The 21915-nt window shown below is 38.0% G+C and overlaps 1 protein-coding gene across 3 annotated transcripts in view; it reads left to right on the top strand.

The window, feature by feature from the left end:
• The window catches only part of PTPRN2 (protein tyrosine phosphatase receptor type N2), a 661189-nt gene that overhangs the window by 213803 nt on the left and 425471 nt on the right, over window positions 1-21915 (top strand). For all 3 annotated transcript variants that reach the window (XM_074574140.1, XM_074574141.1, XM_074574142.1), the window contains one exon: window positions 20145-20262. In XM_074574140.1, coding sequence (XP_074430241.1) covers window positions 20145-20262 — 118 coding nt within the window. The remainder of the gene's footprint in view (window positions 1-20144; window positions 20263-21915) is intronic.

The following is a 21915-nucleotide window of genomic DNA, read 5'->3' as shown; positions in this document are numbered from 1 at the left end:
TATTCCCTTTTCAAATTAGTCATTTTTGCTATGCATGGCATCTCCTGCCATTCAGTACCTTAATTGAAACTGTAATAATTGATGCCACTTTTACATATTTATTTCCTGTAGAAATAGTTTACACAGAGTCACAGATTCGGTAGATAAAAATAACATTCTGGTCATGGGCTTCTCTCCTCGACGCGCTGTGATGATAAAAGTGATTTCCTGTTACAGAGGCAGCCCGGGACTGCACTCGCGCGTGCATGAAGCCTCTGATTTACAGGGGTGCTTAGCACCCTGAACTCCGGTTTAATTCAGTGGGAGCTTTGGCACCAATAAATTAAAGTCAAGTATGTGTTTGAATGTATTTTATATACGGTGTGACAGGTTCCGATTACTTTCATTGTCGGATAAACTGAAGCCTGCTTTTTTTTTTTTCCCCCCCTTACTGAGTACTTTGGGGTGTTTCTTATGTTTACATAAACTATTAGGAAAAAAACACAAAAGCAATTCCCTTTCCCCCAGTGCTCCTGTCCTTATTCTATAGGTGTTTTAGCCTTTGCTTTAACACAAGCAATAGCATAAGGTAGAGGGTACTGTTGAAACGGGTTCAGGAGTGTTTATCAATGATGCATCAGACTTAGCGAAGCGGCGCAGGTTTATTGTGTTGTAACCAAGCTCAGAAATTGCTTAGAGAGTTATGCCTATTTTCAATAGCACAGATCTGGGAGCCACAGAAAATTCTTGAGACATCAGTGTTTATGTTAATTAGGTTAAACAGTGGGTATGTGAGGCAATCGAGTGGTCATATGCATGAGCGAGCTGATAGGCAGAAGATATAATATCATTTACCACTGGAATATCCATGTCCAAGTAAGAAAAATACCAGGACAGTTAATGAGCAGGAGCTGCACACAAGAGGTTTCATTATTACCCAGTACTGTATCATATTCTCTGAGTGTGTTATACACAATAGTTATGATTAATAAAAATAATAATAAATAAAAAAAAAAACCCTTCTGAGGACTGCAAATCAAATGTTCAGAAGGTAGACAAATGTAATTCTGGCATTCCCTGCACTGCCTTAATTCAACATCTTTGTGCCTGTGTGTTACAGTGCAGTGTCTGATGATAAGATCGCATACTATTTTTTGCCACATAATGCCTGCATCGTTTAGTGCACGAGGAGAACCTATTCTTTGGATCACCTGGGATCTGAAATAGCTCCATTTGCAAGCTGATAGTTTAAACTCCTAGCAACCCAGACATGCCTACATAACCACCAAGCTTATCTAAGGCCTTCTTTCTCAGGAAATAGATTAACCCGTTCAATCCCAAGAGCTAACCATGAAAAAGAAGAGAAATCAAGTCACACGTAATTTTTAAAAGCATTGCAGGTATTTACTGCTTTTCTGCAATTCGGAGTCTCATTACTCTATTAGATATTCATTGGCAGAAGGGTGTGAGCAGGAATGAGTGAGGTGTCGTCATAAATGGATTGCTGTCTATTTTCTTTCCTTTGAAAACTCTAGTTTTTATTTATTGTTATCAAAAAGAAAGAATTCCATGTCGAACTTGGACTGCCACATGGAATACAGGAGCACAGCTGCCTTTCTGGGAACGTGTTAAATCAAAACAGGGTATATTCCTGTATTGAGATTTTTAATAGGAAATTTAAGTGGTTTTGAAACACCAGTTGCTGTGAATGCTGGAGGGAAGGAACGTGTTACTGTATCTACTTCTGAGCTGTATTTTGAGAGAGAGTCTGCATGAGTCGTCAAAGGTGCCTGTGTGAGATGTGACCTTTTCAGCTCGTATTTATTATGTCTTCCCAAATACACACCGTAGCTGTACAGTGCCTGTCAACATTACATTTGGTGAAACTGGTTCTCTGAAGGGAAGAGTTCTCTTTTATTGCTTAAATACGCCCCTTCTGAAGCCGGTCCTGAAAAAGAGAAAAATACTGTAAAGAAAATGGTAAGAAGGAGAGGAACAAATACATTTAAACCTTCTTTCTGCCTTTCCCCCCCCCCCCCCAAATCCTTCGTCCTGTTGTCTTGTACTTGTCCTTGTGATTTATTCTTTGTTATATCACTTTGTTCTTCTGAGGGTTTTTTTTTAATGATGAAGTGCAAGTATCCCATCTGCAATAAAACACAGGGCATTTATCCTATGTTGTATATACAGTGTGTAGTGCTCCTCCCTTCCCAGAAGTGGCTCAGACGTAGCACCTGGTTGTTGCTGCCTGTGCTGATCGCAGAAGAAGGTACGAAAACATTTCCAGCCTTTCCAACACTTTTGCCGTCTCCTCCTAACTTGCAAGGCTCTAATTATAGCCCTTAAGCTCTCGCTGGGGTTGGGGGCCTACAGGAGGGTGAACGGACAAGAAATAATGAAATGTATATTAAACTGATCGAAAATATAGAAAATATTCTGTAGTATAACCCTAGCTACCTGATCAGTATGCCACCTATTTCAACATGATGGATGAAAATCCTTGTGACATACACTGGCTTAGTGTACGTCTCAAAACTTAATTCAATAGCTTTGTCCCTTCTGAATTAAGTGGGGCATTCCCCGCTCGGCCTGCAATTAAAAAAAATATCCATTAAGTATAAATACAGGATACGACACTCTGTGAAATGAGTAGTTAGGACTGGATTGGTTTTGATTCTGAACAGGAACATTTTGAAAACTAGCTTTTAACCAATGCTGGTCAGTAGCGTGAAAATGTATTACGTTTATCTGAATGCCGGAAAGGGAGTCACATCAGACAGTCTGATTTGTGCCGTTGCAGTTTCTCAAATCTTACAGTTACATCAGGCTACCAAAATCTTCAAAAACTATGCAGTTGGTCTTTACAGTAGTATGCCCTTCCTAAATCCCCACTGCAAAAACAGTTGTCCTCGGGCGGGCTGGATCCCATCTTGTCTGGAGCAACCTCATCTATCTTACTGCTTTGCACTGCTGCCGACACGGTGGAACAGCTCTGAGCGCAACTGGACTCTGATCAAGGCCTTTGGGCAATCCCATAATGTTTCCAATAAATCAAAATAAACTGGCCAGCTGCTTCGTCGTGTCCTCTCATTGCGCTGTATATCTTCTTTGAAATGGGAGAAGGTCTTTTATGGACTGAGTATTTTGGCAGGGAAACAAAAATAGCCTCCAGACCCCTCAGGTAGCAAGTCTAGGTGACGGGAAAGCAGCTGGCAGGGATTAAACTTGTGGATGGCTGGGGCAGCTACATGAGTGCTGGGGGAAGAAAGAAGCATAGAGGAACATGAGTTCTTGATCTTGTGATTGCACAGCGCATCCTCTACAGCGTGGTGCCAACAGGAGGGCCAGAGCTACCTTTTGTTTTAAGGAACACTTTTTGCTCTCCACAATCATCACTGGAGAATGGGGAGACCAATGTACAGGATAAGATTTTGACCTGGCTTTCATCTTTTCGTTTTTATTTATCTTTTGTTTATCCCTGAAAGAGTGACAATTGACCATCTGAAAGCATCCTGCATAGTCCTCATGGGCGTGCTTCAGATGGGATGTTGGTGCCGATAAGTAAGCAGCAGTATCTGTAGATTAAATACTCTGTGGTCCCTACCGTTCTTTGCTTTGCACGAGCTTCACACCATTGTGGCTTTGCGGGGTGGAAATTAGACTGCTATTATTTTCTCATGTATGAATCAGCAGATAGTCCTATTTTTTGTCTCTCATTGAACAACTGCAAAAAAATAAATAAGGCTGAAAGCAGATATTTGCAAACTTCTTTTTTGTGCTCTGACTTTCTGCAAAAATTTCTGCAGGTCTAACAGCTGTATAATGTATAAATCATTATAAACAAGGCTTGAAAGGAACTTCACTGTTTATACTATAGCTTCCCTGCCCTTTAGCAGTGATGAAAACTGAAAATACCAGTGCATCTTGAATTCAAAGGAGAAAAAAAATAGATGAGAGATCATAAAGGGGTAACGCGGTTCAGCTAGACTCAGCGTTTGGAATATTAAGCAGATTTGACCCATGCTGAGAAGAGTCTGAAGAGCAAATTCTTCTCAGCACCATCTCTTATGTCAGGACCCTGATTAACAAAGACATTTAAATAATGTCACTGCACTTCATACAATTTGAGCCTATTTTCTCTTTTGTACAGCTTGTGAATATAATTTTTTTTTTTTTACTTGCCATGTTTGACCTCTGTCTCCTAATAGTGGCAGGCAATGATACTTTGAATTGTTATGCTGAATATAAATGTAAGCTTCAAAACTAACAAAGCTTTTGTTCCTTTCCTGATGAAAGCACAATTTTGCAGTTGCTTTAAATATTATAGCTCTAAGTCTGCTGTTGCTACTTCTACTGAGGATTTCTCAGTGAATTCATTAGAAGTGTCTGTTTTCATAGCCTGGCTTGTACAAATAAGAGGCAGGGATTTGAAAGTTCAGGGTATGTCTTGCTGTGCTTAAGCTGCAGCAGCGTTACATATGCTGAACCTGTTTTTATGTTACTAGTGAGGAATAATGTGAGCTGAACTCTGAATTCCCTCATTAGGGCTTTGAGTCTCTAAGGCTAAAACTAAGGCTAAGTTTTGATATTTGTTAACAGAATCCTGTGTGAATTAATATTGTCCAAGGGGCACAAAGAATTTTGAAAGAACAATTCTAGAAAGATAAAGGTAAGGAAAAGCCACATGTGTTTTCCAGGCATGCGAAAATAATTTCAAGGGTCAGTGGCTTCGCAGTTGGAATTAACAACATGGTAACAGAAAGAGGAGAAGGCGACTGCACTTCCATTTCTTTTGTGTGTAAAGCAGGGCACAGTGATGTTTAGGGAATGTCCCTAATGAAATAATGATGTTTCTGGAAATACTGGCTATTTCTCTTCATTACATGAATTTTTTATATTTTTAAAAAATTAGATGTGTTTCTAGAAGGAGAAGGGATAGAAGACAAATGAATGAACTAAACCTGTCAGGTCTATTTCAAGCTATATCTAGAGATTCAGGGCACAACAAACTTCCCATGATGATAATTTCAGCTTTCAAGTGGTTTTCTACCTTTCTGTTTTTGGAGGAATGGAAATGAAACTACTGTTCATTTGATTGACATATCTGAAAATGGAAGTGATTTTAGTGAGAACCTGTTCTTCTCTTACCAGGTATCTAAATCAGAGTTTGCCAAAGCCTCTGTGCTACATTTCGAGGTAGTCTGAACTGTAGTGAGTGACTGCCAACTGTCCAGATGGAAACTCTAAATCAGGCAGCAGATGAATGTGGGATTGCCTCTGCAAAAAATAACGTTTTTCAATTGTTTTGCAGATTAGGAACCTGTCACACTTCATCTCTGTCATACAACCCTAAACATTTTGTAGGGAGATACGGGGAGGAGAGTGAAGAACGTGAGATGACTAAACACGTTCTTATGTAATAGGAAATTGTATCTTATTTAGATTTCATTGCAATCCATACCACAAACAGGTTGTGTTTCTTCCCTCAAGCCTTATTCTAACCCCTTACTTCATTGCATTTAGGGAACATGAAAAATTCCCCCAAATTATTCAAAATCAAGGCTCTCAGTTATAGTTGTATGGGATTAGAGCCACAAAGACTGAGAAGATACGGAGAATCATTTGTTGCCTCCAACAGGTTTCATTTCATCATCATGTAGCCAGCATGAGTTAGCGAAAGGGCAGCTTTCCAGCCTGACACCTGCCTTTCGGGGGGGTTCGAACAGTGGGGCTGGAATCTTTCCTTTTATCAATTGAGATATCTTCAGGGTTGGTGGATGAAATGAAAGACTCTTTGCATTACACATTCGGAAACTTCGTATGATCTGTGATGCTTGTGCCAATATTTAGTGGCTGCCACGTAATCCACCTCTTCTGCAAAGATGTAAAATATCCAGCTATTGTTGCATTAAAATAACTATTTAGCAAAGAATACAGGAATTAGAGAAAAAGAAGTAGCATGTGCTTAATTAAGCATTTTTATAAGCTTTACAAATCACTGCATGTAGACATCAAACCCAAATCTAAATTGTAAGAGCAGGGGGTTTATGTTTTATTTAGAATAAAACAATGCAGTAATGTAATAATCACATTTTCTAAAGTCTCATAGAGCACAATAAACCTCTTCATACCAACTACAAAATACTGTCCCAAGGGATTTTACTAAATAGAGAAAAATTGCTGACTTAGGTTATTCATCCTACCTCTGTGTCTATCAAACAGTACTATAAAGAGTGGGACGGGATTAGTACCACATTTCTTTTTCTTTTTTTTTTTTTATTTTTTTGTGAAGTGTTTTGTTTTGCTCAGAAATAAAAAGTAACAAAGTATCTCATAATCTTTTTGTCCTCTGTTTTCCTGGATGTGTGCTTGAGAAGTCATTTTTTGTTCATCATCACCATCCGGGCTGTGGGGTTTTTTTTTGCTTTTGAACTATTCCCATTTCAAAGCCAGTTTTCTATTCTGAGGCAATTAGCAGCCTGGCAGCCGTCAATAGATGGAGACTGGTTTGTTGGTGTTTTTCACTGTGATGACTTCTTCAAGCAATAAACGGAAGGCCTTGATTTGAATCAATGTTTTTTTCCATTTCACTTTATATTTTATCAATGAATATCGCCCCAAGATTTCATCTCCCACTAAAAAGTCATTTCTGTGACAAGCTCTGCCAACTATTTTCTGTTTAATTAACATGTTCATCGCCATTTGGGAGTAAAACAAGTGTAGGTTTTGCTAAAAAGAAAAGAAACGCTGGTTCTGGTTAGTGAGGGAGGTGCACAGAAGATAGGCGTGGGTCAAGTCAGGAGAACCACGCTTCCAGTTTCTTCCTTGAAGAAAAGATCTTTATAAGAGCAGTGAGCCAGGGCTGCTGCGTTTGTGACTGGGAGGGTACAAGGTGCTGTGGGGATTATAACTCCGAAGGAGAGGGACTCTCCGTTGCTGGATCTCCATGGATTCTCTTTATCTGGTCTCTTTCTTTGCACTGTGCTGACAGCATTTCCCCTTGAGGAAATTCCCCTAACTCTGAGAAATCCACCATGGGCAAAAAGATGATATAGCTGCAGCTCTGCCATAGAAACGTGTCATTATACTAAGCCATCGACATGCTCTTGAAAAATACTATTTGCTGTGTAATTCAGAGCCCTGAATAGACTACCCCACACTCTTTTAAACCCCAGATGTTACAAAACCAGCTGGAAAATGAGGATGTTGCAATGCTTTCCTTGGAAAAGCATTTGAGTTGCACCGTGTCAGGCGTGGCAGCAAATCTGGGCTGTGCTGCTCAGCAGAGCAGCTCTGCTCTTTGGACACGGGCACCCCACTGACACTGAGCAGACTCTTCCACAGCGTAGAATCCACTGACGGCGTTCAAGACATTAGAGGAGATAGGAAATTGTTCCCTGTGCTGCTCAGTTTTTGTATTTCATTTCCCTTTCCACTTGAAGGTATAATAAAAATTCAGAGTTATTGTCCGGTAAATGAAGGATACGTACCTAAGAAACACGAATAAATATATAGCACATGATATTGCCTGATGTTATGCCAGAATAGTTTCAAAATTTCGTTAGATAGAATATGGTATCGTAACTCTATATTTTTACTCAATTTTATATTGATAATTATTTCAAAAGATGCTTAATGTGACACTAAAAACACATCAAAAGCAACTGATTGCTTTTAGGTAGCATATGGAAGACCACTGCAAAACATTCCAATGCCGAGTGGAAGTAAGCTAATGGGCTTTGTAGTAGCGCTTTTCACACAGCTTACCATGAAAGCCTGGGAAAACAATAGGCAAGCTTTTCTGTTTGTATTTAACTTTTGTATTTAGAGTAACTTTTCCTTTCTTTCATCAGTGTTTCTGGTACATTGCATGTGTATTTACACTGCCTGTGTTTCTGAACAGGTTTTTAGAATTTGGACTCGGATCCAAGCACGTGAATTCTTCAAGGGCAAAGGCAGCATCACTTGTCATTGATTCTGCCGAGCATTTAAGAAGAAGTGACATTTACCAGGGCTTGTTTTGAAGATTTATAAATGCAATATAGATTTGGCAAGAATAGCTGCTTCAATAAATGTTGTGCTGCAGCATGTAAGCATGGGTTTTACCACCAGTGGATTCACTAGCACTTTGTCATCCAAGTAAAAATAAATATTCAATAAACAATTTATTAGGGATGTGAGTTCACTTCTGCTTCATTCCACTTGGAAAGACTTGACATCTGTTGCCTACATAGTGTTATTAAGGACACAATGAAATGAAGACAAATTAATTGTGGAATTGTCAAAACTATGTCAGGGAAACTTTCCCTGGCTAAGGAAAATAATGCAAAGACTAATAGGAGAAGGGCTATATCTCGGCTGTATACCTGAAGGTGTTTGCTATAATTGCTAGGGGTAACTGAATCATAATCCCTGACTAGAAGCTATTCTTTCGTGGGCCCAACTTCTCTTTTAGCAAAAGTGCTTTGCTTTGCTCAGGTGGCATTTGAAGAACTCATACTAAAAGTAAATAGCATTTACAGCCATTAGGGTGCTCATTTGGAATACCAGATTTGTGTGACAAGGCAGTAACGTGAACGATAGCGGCAGTAATAAAGAAATTACATACTGCTTCCTATTCCTGTCCGCAATGCAAGGCCAGGTAGCGTGGGAAGAGTGGGAAAGGGTCTATTTTGGCTTTTTCAATACAATAGTTACGTGAGTTCCCATACAGGTGTGTTTTCTTGCACCCGTTCATCCAACCATGTCCTGCAAATTCCCACGCCACCAAAAGCTACACAAAGAATTGGGGCAAAACCTGTGCTGGGCAACTGGCTGGCTAAACTCCACCAGTACTGATGGAGAGAAAGCTTTATTGATGACAGATCAATGTGGCATGGGAATATCTTTGCTATAACCTTGGAAATCTTGACCCATTTTAATGTACTTTCAAGCAAATAGGATGATCAAAAGTTATCTTTCTGAGAAGTATTGAATACATTTAGCTTTTAAAAACAGAAAATATTCAAGGGCATACCTTGGTCCTCTGCATAGCGAAATGAATCAAACATGACCAGCTGCTAAATATAATGTAATGCACAAAAGCACAGTCTTATGTGGCTGTCGGGACAGACTTCTTCACTTTTTACATTTGAACCTTTGGCATTTAGTTAAGAAGTAATTAATAAAGGGAAGTATTTTCTTTCATATATCATACAATGTAAGTAAATTGAAATCTATATAAATATAGTTTACCTTGTATATAGACATAGAAGTCAATAGTGAGTAGGAATAGCAAATTAACAATAAATCGTTGACTTTGGAATGCGCCATGTTTCCTTTTTATTTGTTGTAGGAAATAAAACAAGTTAATCCCAAGTTCTAGTTTACTCTTTGCAAAAAATAGTCCTAAAGTATAAAAATAAAATGATTGTTTGCCTAGAAAAAGGAGAATATTTTTTTCTGTTTGAAGGTGCTAACACTGTGTGAGGTACTGTGAATAAGGAATACAAAATGAAGGCCAGATTTGTAGCATGTAAATGGGTGAAGCAGAACATTTTCAGTAGTTTATTCACTCTGCTCTTTCCTTTCCAAAATTTGTGTCTTTTGGGGCCCTAATAGCAAACATTTTCTTGATAGATTGCCTTGCTGGGCTACAGATTTGGGGAACTGAACCATGAGCATTTTGGAGCAAGAAAAGGGCAATTCTGTGTTTTTATTCATATATTAGGAACACATAAGAAGGAATGTATGAAGCGCTTGAGCACCTTAGCTCTCGGATACATTTACAAGGACATTTTCTCATAGTTTCTTTACTAAGGAGCAGAAATCTGGTCAATGAAATAGCGATCTTACATTAAATACCAATATACTTGTAAAATACATGCGATAATCTGGCTTTCTACTATTGTGTCTCTTGGTGTGAATTAGCTTAAACTGCTATCAGAGCAATCAGATTGATTGCTGCAGGTTTCATCTATCATGACTGTTATAAACAGGGGGGTAACACTGCTGATAATTAAGGCTGCTTTACTTTTTCCAGTGTTATTTATATCTCTATTGGAGCAGTTTATAGATGAATAGAATAATCAATGTTCCCTCCTTATTACATTTATGCCTCTCTCAGAAAGAATTAATATGCAGGTTTTGTTTTCTTAACATAGGAGAAAAATGCATGTGACATTTAACCAGAATACCCCGAGGAAGCGGAAAATAAGGCACATGAATGTTCCACCACATCAAAAGTATGGTAATAGGTAGCAGTCGATTATCTAGAAATATATCACTATTTCTTAAAGCTGGCAGCCACTGATCAGAAGACTTATCTTCTGTAACAATACTAAGTGAAAGAGAGAAATATGAGCTACACCACCAATGTTTTTGAAGTGCTTTAACATTATTGCTGGTTCACTTCAGTGCTCTCTCTAAAGCAGGTTTGCTTTTTGTACGCCATTCAAAACTGCTGATGGACAAATTTCTGGAATGAATGGTATTTTTGAAAATACGTTCACTTCCTTGATACTAGTTGCTACTCCTTAAATAATAGAAATACATTGAAGTTAAGGAAAAAAAAAAAAAAGCAACTACCTGCCACTTAGATAAGGACACGTTGCAGTAGCTCCTGGTGGACTCTGTTTTTGTCGCTGTTTCTTGGTTGTGCCAGCCCAGTTCTGCAATATTTCAACACCTCACAAAATGCAGTGGAACTTTAACCCCTGAAATTGTGTTTTATTATATCCGTCTTGCAGATAGAGAAGTGAATTAATGAATTTGTGTTGCATTACAAGTTGAAGGGCAGGTTCAAAAGAAGGCAAATGTGCTTTTGGTCCCCTCTGCCAGTGCTTGCCCCTCTGTGGCTCAGCCTGCAGGTCCAGGCTACATCTCAAACCATGATCTTTGCCCAGAGGATGATCTCTCTGCTTCATTTTGAGCACAGTGGGTATAGCAGGTCTGCGCAGCTAATCTTACACCTTGGTGGCATGAAGTTATTGGAGCTATTTCAGCATATTCAGACCTTAGCTGAGCACAGATCATGCAAAGGTAAAAATTGCTCCCAAGAATGATATGCATTTTATATTCCCTCTGTATGTTTTATTTCACTGTTATGTCATCATGAAACGTTTTGAGGTATTTCGTTAATGTCAGAGTTTTCAGTAAATGACATTTAAACCTAGCATCTCTTGGTGGTTATGAGCGAGAAATAAAGGAGCTTTTTTATAAAGTGGTGTATTATGAATAGACATCAGCTCAAACTGTGCTCACAAAGACTCAAATTTTAGGGGCTTGCAGCTCATATCTAATTGTTCCAGCTCTTTCAGTGTAAATATTTTAGTTCATTGACAATCTTGCTCAAAAAGTAATTCAGAGATTAAAAAAAAATAAATCTGCTTTTTAGTAGCATTGCGATAAATTGTAGTAAAATTGAATCACAGCTCATAGCGTGGCATATTTTAAGTATTCAGAAAGAACAACCCCAGAAGGCAGTAAAGAAGCTAGAAAGGACTAAAAATCAGAGTGCGTACAGCTGACAAAGCATCAATGTGAATCTGTGAATCAGCATTACATGAATTGTCCAAAAATGTTATTAAAGCTCACTGAGGTATTAACCCCATGAAACGAGGGAGGGAAAATGGACACTAGGTGGGCAATCATGTCAGTCAGAGCTTCTCTCACTAAATCCTTTTAATTGTTGGCTAAAATAAGTGAAATAATCTCATTGTTACCCATTTTTACTCATTTTTTGATTGAAATTGACTTGTAAATCAGAGCCCTGAGATGCAAAGACTAAAAATGCTTAAATGAAAAAGTTATCTGTCGTGCAATGTACAGTGAAGTGCATTGCATCCGCCGTTGCAATTGTTAGAAGGTCAAAACCAAAAAAGTTTAGGTGAACAAGAAAATAGAAAAAAAAAGATAATTCAAATACTCCTCTGGCTGAAAATGTCGCGTTGCCTTTCAGGGTTGTCCAAATTCACCGTGTGTATTTTCTGCACACGGGGTGAATTCAAATGAAACTAATCAGGTTTTTGGGGGAGCAGTGTGACCTGCAGGTTGTTCATCTTTGCTTCAGGCAAGCTGACTTGGCTAACACACTTCCCTGGAAAACTCATAGGTTTCGGCCACCAAGATCTTTATAAGGTTCCTAAGGGAGTGCTACCTTCTGCAACTGCTGTGCTTTTATTAATAATAATAACAACAATAACAATTATTGTTGTTATTGCTGTAGAAAGAGGCTTTACAAATGCATGCGTTCCATGGCCTCTTCCTGGAGAAATATACAGTCCAAGAAAAACGTCTTAAAAGTGGAAAATGGAGGATATGGTTGCACACAAACTATATATGCACTTTTTGCCTGTCATTTAAAATGAAAAAATTAGCTTTTTTTTTCCTGCTTTAATTTGCATTGGTCTCGACGCAGGACAGAGCATGGTGAGCAGGAGACCAAAGGTCCTTGCTAGAGAAAACGTTTCAAGTATGTCGGATTTCCCTGTGTGCTCACTGTGAATATCCTGCAGACGCCTTTGCTCTGACTCATTCCAACATTCCTTCCATACCGCGGCACAGTGGTCTGTACCTCAGTCTTAAAGACTTATGTTGGGAACCAAATGAGGAGACACATTTGCATCTTCAGCCTTTGCTGTACTGCCCGGGTCGGCACTCCTGTATATTGACTTTGCATGTGCAATTGGAAGCACTCCTCTGACAGCCGAAAATTGATTTTTCACAAACATCAATGAGAGTTCAGCAGTTACATAAAATGAGGGTGAGAGCCACTGTGCGGAGCTGAAAGAACAGTTCTGCTCGTAGGCATTTAAAAATACATGAAGAACTGTGGATCTGAGATGAATTTGCTAGAATCTCTGTAAGCTGTATATCCACTTAATTTTCTATACTTATTCAAGTGCCAGGACATTTCTGACCAATTCTGCCTTGTTACAGGTGATGTTTTAATTCCCAGACTGAAGGCGCTTCAAAAGTCCTTTCCCAGGAACTATATTTTTTGTGACAATAAGGCTGTCATCCTACTGTTAGCATGAAATGAAATGGATAAAATAAAATGAGAAGGAAGACCTGCTGAATTTATGTGCATTGTTAACTACTATTTGGACAATATCTCTGTTCTTAGCATTGTACAGTCTAGCATTACAACCAGTTTCTGCATACTAAAGAGATCCTGCATTATGAGATGAATGAATGAAAGTTTAGAGTGGTGTAAGACATCTTGGAAAAGAGTAATAAGATAGAAAAGGAAGGAGAAGGGAACAGAAAAATGAAAGATATTTTGACAGAAAATGAAAGATCACCACTTACTCTAAAAGGAGATTGCAGAGGATTAATGTAGTAAAGAGAGATGGTTTGCAGTGTAGAACTAATGTCAGGCTTTTGGGGTTAAATCTGGAATAGTCACATGCACTTTGATGTGATTGTCAGCTAACACAGGTGGGTTCAAAGCTCAGTGAAACAAGAAAAGGAGTCTCATCTTTATTTTAGTATCCCTATTTTGGGTGCATGGGAATATTTCCTCATATTCATGAAAACTCCTTGGGCTGACAGCGCTGAGGACATGTCTGTGCGCAGTGCAGGGGCGGAAGGAAATGGAGGAATGGAAGGTGCACCTTTACTCCCCACAGCCTAGACGTTTCTCTCACGTCACAGCCTCAACACCACAGAGAGCCATTCAAGTTAAAGATGTAACTGTCCATGAGTTAATTTGCAATTGGACATTAATATAAGCCCCCTTTTGCATATCTTCCTTCCTAAAAAGCATTTCTGTGAGCAGAACCATCTGCTTTCAAGGTTGAGGGTCATCAATTTGTGAAAAGTATTATATGGTGAATAGCAGAGGATTTATCTCAAGGATTTGGGAAGTCTTTTTCATGTATCCATTCCGTTCTAGCCTTTGGAAAGTAGCCTATTTTAATTGGAAGTTAGATGATATATTTTGCATTATCTTATTATTCTTTTACTACTATCAGCTCCAGTGGCAGAAAAATCTTATGTAACGCTTAGAACTTTCTCTTGCATAAACCAATTATTTGTAGCTGGCTACAAGAGCTGAAATAAAGGTAAGGAAACATTGCATACTGAGTCCTGTGAGAGTATTTTATAATCTCCTTGGCAAATGACGCGCTCATTTGGCTTTTTGAAATAATAGAAATTCCAAAAATACGAAAAGAAAAGCCTTCCCTCCACCTTCTGGGATAGTTACTTAGGGTAAATTAAAATCAGGGCTGTAAGAAGATCATGCTGGTAATTTAATTCTATGGAGATTATCACTTTTATGTATAATAAAACAATATATGAAAATTTGAAACCATAATCCTTAGGCAGCCCTTTCATCTGCTCATTTGAATGGAAGGTCTTTGCCTGCGAGTGAGAGTGAATTGCTGCTGAATGCAGCGACTGAAATTGTTGCGTATTATAGAGAAGATCCTACTAGAATCTCCAAAAGAGGGCAGCAAACTCACCCATGCAGATCCGGTACTCCGCACTGCTGCCCGGGAATGCAGTGGAAAAGGGAAGGAAACAACAAAAGCTCCTGAGGACTTCCAGGAGAGGATGACCACCATTCCTGCTGAAATGGGTTGAACAAGAGTGGTGATAACCACTGGGAGCTTATAACTCCCAGTCATTTCTTCAAATACAGTCTGTACCAGATTTTTTTTCCATCTAGAAGACAATACAATGTTTGACCAGAGAAAAAAAGAAATAATTAGAGTACGTTTTCATCGAAATGTAGCTCAAAACTGCCGCTTCAGATTTTGTTACAATTTTGTAGAAACCATCTTTAGTCACAGTTTTCACAGCAAATGAATATTCCAAGCCAAAGATACAGAGGAATTAAAATGTTGTGGTGCACCAATTTATAGGAAAAGCTGGTAGTGAGCTTAACTGTGCAGAGGTGGGTTTAACTTCTCTAATACTAATTTTGCCGTTAACCTGCCATTACGAGTTGTATTGCAAAATTGCTTTCAGAAGAACTTCTGATTTTCTTTTATTGTAACAGGAAACACCAGGATTTTATCTTTTGGCTGCATTCTTAGGTAGAATATATAGCAATTGGAAGAATGATTTTTTTTTATACACACAGCAACCTCAGCATTAAAGCTGTAATTTTGACTTAGCCAGTACTGAAAGATGTGAGCGTGATTGAATATGTCCTTGAGCTCAGAAAATGGAGGTCTGGGAAGAGAACAAGTGCAGCTCCTCTAGAGAATGTGGAAAGGCAGCCTGCAGAAAGGCACGTCTATACGTTGACCTATCTGTTGTGAAAATAGGGAAGAAAGCCAATCATTCCCAATTCTGCAGACGTTCTGACAGCTAAAGTAGGCATTAACAATTTGCAACACATGGCATGGGGGATGAAAGTCTCTGAGCTCTACAACTGAGAGTTTGCTGGCTGAAACAAAGTAGCAGTTGAAGGTAGCTCAGAGAGAAACCTATTTTATCATACACCGTGTAGGGACAAAATGGAAAACGTTACGAAAAACTGGGGAAAAAATAATGTCACAACTCAAAAATAGTAACGCGTTCTGGCTTCAAGTCTGAATACTTCCGAGGTTTTTTGGCCTTCACGCAGGGATTTTCCTGACAAAGAAGGATCGGGCTTCAGTATATAGGTTTCTGCCAATATATAATAATCTCATTTTGAGTGGACTTGGTACATAAAAATAATCTTGTTGCCAATATATTGAGGCAGAACTAATCATTTTGGATTTTGATTAGCACAAGAGCTGGAAGAGTCTCTGCCAGACACGGGTTTTGCTGGACTTGCCTGCAAAGCCCCACGCAACCTTTGCTGGGCTGGTCAGGAATAGGAGCAGGAAGATTTGCACAGCCAGACCTTCAGGTAGCGAGAACTCTCGGTGCTTTGAAGAACTTAAATGGGACTTTGCTGATTTACATCAGAACACGAGTTAAAAAGATGTTGCTTTTCTTGCCTAGGCCTTCAGAGGGGGTAAAGATTATTTGTGTGAATAATTCTGGACTAGAATAAGTTGAGGCAGAGAAGTAGCAGATGAATGTTTTCAACGGTTGCTAATATAATTACTAATATAATTAAAGTTGTGGTCAGGCATATTTGGAGAGGCATCAAGTTTCCCTAAGATGAAAAACAGAGTCAAACCCACAGGAAAGAATGCCATTATTTAGAAAAATTGAACAGGGGAGAGAAGAAAATACATATTTGATTTTTTATTATTTTTCAATAATTCTGTGTAATATTGGTATAGCTGTAAAGCCAATTAAGCTGGTGTAAAGTGAAATTATATGATAAATTTGAAAACAACTTTGACTTTACTTTTGGAGACAGAAGTTAATATTTTCTTCACCAGTGTGAATCTGTGAAAACTATTTTTTTCACTATTTGCACTGCTTGCTTTTGATTTTATTTCAATTAATAAAATAATTCTTAGGCGTATACTCTCTGTTGACATAGTTATTGCTAAGTGTTGAACATAATGGAGACCTAGACAATGATAATGTCATTATTATTTTTGTGGTTGTGGGTAATAATAATAATAATTAATCGTTCTCTAGAAAGGAAAGGCCTAGGGAGATACCTGATGATAATAAGGAAAGACCAGGTTGTATCTGGAGCACCTCTGTTGGTTTTGATGTGGAGATTGGGTTTACTAAAGGTATAATGTCTTGTCTTTACTGTCTCTAGCATTCTTTTTTTCAGACGTTTAGGTTATAGAGCTTCAATTAAAAAAAAAAAAAGAAAGAATTAAACCTTGGGCTCCCTCACGAATGAAAACTGCTACTTTTTGTGGGGAAAGTTTGTACCAATGTTTTTTTTTCATGGGGACTCAGTATCATCAGTGCTCTTCAGCTGAGAGCAATGTTATATCTGCTGCTGCTGCTGCTGTTGTTGTTGTCATCATATTTGCGTCACTTCAGTGCCTGCCGGACTCCTTCTCTCTTGGCATTGTCCGTCTGTGGGAATTCGCGGTTGGGAGACGCACATCCTGGGCAGACCTGCAGCAGGGGGGATGGTTAATCAGGGGTTGGGCGTCTGCCCGTACCGCTCCCCGTTAGTGACATGGAAATAATGTGTGTACAAGAGCACGGCTGTGATCCTGCTCAGCCAGTGGAGATAAATTGCAGTAATTGGGTGGTGAGGCAGGAGCTGGCGCTAGGTGTGACGGCAGAGACAAAGGGAACAGGAAATCACCATACGGCGTCATATGCTCCTTCTCAACCTTAATTCTGATTGCAGCTGTCAGCGTCGCATTGTGGTCCTTGAATGTGCTGTTTCATTGAGCTCAGTGTGGGGGAAGAGATTTTTTGGAAAGTGAAACAATGTTGGAAAATGATTGGCATAAGGTTAGCTTTGGACATGTTGCAGTTCCCAAGATAGTTGCACGAGAAACAGCAATATTAACTCATTGACCAGGGGATTTTTGAATTAGTTAAAATTTACAGTTCTCATCCATGTCTTGTTCTAACTCTTATCTGAGTTAGAGTTCCTGAGATGCATTGGAGAGGGCATATACGCTTAACTCCAGTTTCTTAAGGTCTATAACAAGTATTCTAGTTTCCTTTCATCTGTTTGCTCTCCTTTAATGCCACAGTTGTGTTCTTTTACAGTATTTAGGATTATATACTTGTAGTGGTTTGAAATACATTATGAGAAAATGTTAAAATAGTGCTGCAGGAGAAAGAAAATATACCAAAGTTGCACCATTATTATGCCCAGTGAGGACTGAGATTGCCATGGTTTCTTATGCTCTCTTTACGGAAAAAGTTTTGTGGAGGCATAAAACCATACCTAACTATTGACCCCCATATGTAGTCCTCAGGATTAAGGGAGATGAATTTCCTGTCTGTATGCAGATACCACAGATGAACTCTTCTTGCTTTAATTTGAACAGGCATCTTGAGTGTAATTCTGTGTATTTTTCTTCAAAGTGTAATCTTAGCCTTTAGCAGGGCTAGTATTGTCTTAGAGTTACAAAGTGAAACTGTTGTGATTTTGGATACTCAGTTCATAAATTAGTCGGTTTATATCTATGCTAATGATTTTAATATATATATTTTATATATATAATATATATAATTAATATATATATTTTAGCTGGACTATTTTGTTGCACATTCTTCTAAACTGGAATGGTATCGTAGGTTTTTCTCCTGCATGAATTTATAAATTAAATACAAATGTGTAGTGCTAGACAACAGAGAAGTAAACTTGAACATATATATATGCTTTCATGTAAAAATCATTTTAATAACACTACACCAAAATAATCATAGGTGCATGGTGACTCATTTTTGTGTATTGACATAAAAACGTGTTCATTCACATTGTATTCACATAAGAACAGCCTTACATCGAGATTTGTGGAATGGTTTGAATTCATCTACTTCTACGGCACATTTGAAAAAGTTAAAATTTGTATTTGAAAAGGATGAGTTAGAACTAAAAATATATTGGAGATTCTTCCACCTCACAAGGGTCTAGAGTAATTTACTGTAGACACTAACATCTAACATTTATTTCCTAAATAAACTTAAATAACACTTTTATTTAAGAAAAGGAGAAAGAGGGAGCAAAAGCAGAATGGAACCATGAGGTGTCAAAGAGCTTTTTTGTTTGTTAAAGCCTTCGTGCGTACCTACAGTGGTTATAGATTGTTTATTATTATTTTCATTAATGAAAAAAAAAGAAGTTTGGGATGCAGTCCAGCTAAATCTGGACTAAACAGGGACTTTATTTCCTAAAACTTGTCGAAATCTCAGACAACAGCACAGTCTGAGTACTTCCTAGTTCTGTCTAATCTTATACCTGACTTCTTTAATTATCTCCTTAGGCTGAAAATTTGGTAAATATTAAAGTAATTTTTACTTCCTCATGCTCAGAGCTCAGTCAACATCAGATTGTTTTGCTATAGACTGTCTCTTAGGATGCAGCTAAAGCATTATCAGACTCAGTAGAACCCAGGACTTGGCCACCTCACTCTTTGGATGAGTACTTTATCCAGTGGGCTATTAAAAAAAGGGTGGTATTCTTCAAATTTTTCCACTGTCTTGGTGTTGTCTGTTTACTTAAGGCCAGAATTAAAAAAGAAGTCTAAATAGGACATTTGTCCATTCTGCCAAAGCATCTGCTGAGTCTGACGATGCTTTAGCTGCATCCTAAGAGACAGTCTATAGCAAAACAATCTGATGTTGACTGCAAATTGTGATGAAGTTTATAACGTGTGTATGAAATAGGGACTGAACCAGAAATCCCCCTTCCCAGCCTGATTCTGACAACCAGACACATCCCCTTCCATCTGGCACTGGAGAGGATTTTTCTTTAGGTGGTTTCTTACAGGAAGATATGAGCAGGATAACCATATCTGTAACTTTCATCAGTACTCATTTGAGGGTTTTGTGGTGTTTCACTGTGCATGGTGTAAAAGCAGAAATTCTCTTCAATTATGTAATGTTTAGTTATTAGATAATTACAGATAATTGCATGGGCAAGTTCTATGAACTAAAGTGTAACTGTAACATCTAAAATCTACAAATCGGGTAACAATTATGTTTGGAGTTATATCATTATTTCAAGTATAATTACCATGAGATTGGCTGTGCATGTAATTAATGGGTAATCACTGGAATTTGCCTTCATAGTTGCACTTCCCCCTTTTCTTTGTCACAACATTTAAGTATATAGATAACGTAAATTGACTTCCGCGTGTATTATACTAAAACTCAAAATGCTTATTTCCACTGCAGTACTAGTTCCTTAATGTTCTAAAAGCACAGTTCCATGGAGAAAAAAGAGAAGGGATGGTTCTGCAAATGGGGAAGAAGTGAAGCAACTTTTCAATAGATACCAGCTAGTGAGATAACTTTCCATAGCTGTCCGAAGTAAACTTTTTTTTTTATCTATTAAAGCTAGTTTGTAGCTAGCTAAAATTCCACTAAGAGTAGTCTTTCAAAATCTCCTCACATCATCTATTGTCTTCCTTCCATTGCAAGGAAAGTTTGATTAACAAAATTCCATACAGAAGAGAAGAATCTGTAGTTCATTCCTGGTTCCAATAGAGCAAAGCTTCTTTTTTCTTTTTTAAAATGTTGCTTATATAGGACACATTTTGGCCAAACTTTCAGGTTACTAAATAGTGATTTTTCTTTTTTTTTTTTGTTTGTTGGTTTGGTTTTTTTTGTTTGTTTGTTTCATTATTTATCAGGTTTTACCTGGCGAGATGATTATACGCAGCATGTTATTGGTCAGGAACTCTCAACCATTCGCAAAATCCACAACAGGCGCCCTGATATATTTGCACCTGATGGATCTGACCCGGGAAGGTAAGTCTTCAATGGTGTTTTAGCCTGGTAGGTTTTGGGGAGGGTTTGCAAATGATGAGAAATAGACTGGCACTGAAGTTGAATTAAACACATCACCAAAACCACTATCTATACGTTAAAGGGAAACCAGTCGTAGAACAGCACTGAAAACTCCAGTAGGAAAACAGCAGACATAATGAAATAAAATTCTCCACCCTTTTCTTCTGAGTATCATCAAGTTAAAAAAATATGCCTTCTATTGTTAATTTAGGTGTCAGAACTCAAAAGATCAGGTCTTTTAGCCAGTTATGCAGTGCCTAGTCTCAGTTCAACCCGCTTTACTTATGAGTGGCTTAAAAAAGGAGAATTACACAGGGGCTCATCCACAGAAGACATTTTATTCTGGAATAAGTGAACAAAAAGAAACAAAAAGAAGTATTGAATGATATGCTGAGCAACTAATTGTATTTTCAAACTCATATTCTTCTAAAGCATAGCTGTAATTGACTTTAATTCCATAGATTCTCAGCTTTAGTTGCAAAATTTGTCCAGGTAGGAGAGATTCATGCAAGTTACAATGACAGAAAACAATGTGGGCACATTTCTATCTCTTCTTTGCATTACAGAAGCCATTTTCCTCGTGGCTTGAAAGATACTGAGGACTGACTTAGTGGTTATTGGTGACAAAAGATACAGTATCTATAATTCTGTAAAGTTATATGCATGTAGGACCTGCAATTATATCATCTTCGTATACAGATACACATATAAATATACACTTTTACTTGGTCTATCCTGTCCTACAGGCTATTAAGTGCAACCCAACCACAAAAACACCCAGAAGGAAATTTTAAAATGCATGAAATTATAGGAATGTTAAAAATGGTAAATTTTGCTTTCCCCTACGTGGTTTTAAGAAATGCAATCTCCAAATTAGTGAAATTGAAAGAAAGTGCTTTTTGTTAGAAAACTTTCTTCATAGTGGGACAAAGCTTGAGCTTCTAGCCTTGACGGGCAACATATTGAAAGTTGGACTTCAGATCTTCATATACCACAGTGTGTGTTTTACCTATACTGCAATATCATTTATTATTTAGGTTGCTCTTTTATGGAAATAAAAATGCCGTGTAATTGATACTGCCCAGTGGCTTCAGCTGTGTTTGCCTCAGTTTGTTTTGATTTAATTCATAGAATTTGACCCTGTATTTCAGATATTTGCTGATTCCTTAAGATCACAGCACCATACATTACAGGAGTGCAGTAAGGTAGAAGCTTAACTTCTAAAGAAGATTTTGATCTATAGATTATCATAAAGGTGCTACATGGTTGAATCGATAAACATGTTTTCACTGCTTAGGTACGCAAAAAGCCATTACTGTACAGATTAACCTCTATACGTGGTATCAGAAATCATTTTGAATATCTTCTGGGGGATTTTTTTTTTTTTTATAGAATGAGCGCATCTAAAACTTTTATTCATGAGAGTAAGATAAAATAGGCCAGATTTCCGCGAGATCAAAACTCTATTCTGCAGTGTTCCAGATTCATAGTTATATAAAAATAAAATGTAGAAGATATAAAAAATAATTTAGTTTATAGACTGAGAACAGATGATCACTTTTAGGAGTTCCCGTTGTGATCAGGTGTGAGCTGTTTTGCATTTTTAACTAGAAC

This window comes from Larus michahellis, chromosome 2, assembly GCF_964199755.1.
Source record: "Larus michahellis chromosome 2, bLarMic1.1, whole genome shotgun sequence".
Taxonomy (NCBI): domain Eukaryota; kingdom Metazoa; phylum Chordata; class Aves; order Charadriiformes; family Laridae; genus Larus; species Larus michahellis.
The sequence above is the reverse complement of the archived record's forward strand: the minus strand, read 5'-3'. Positions and strand labels throughout refer to the sequence as shown.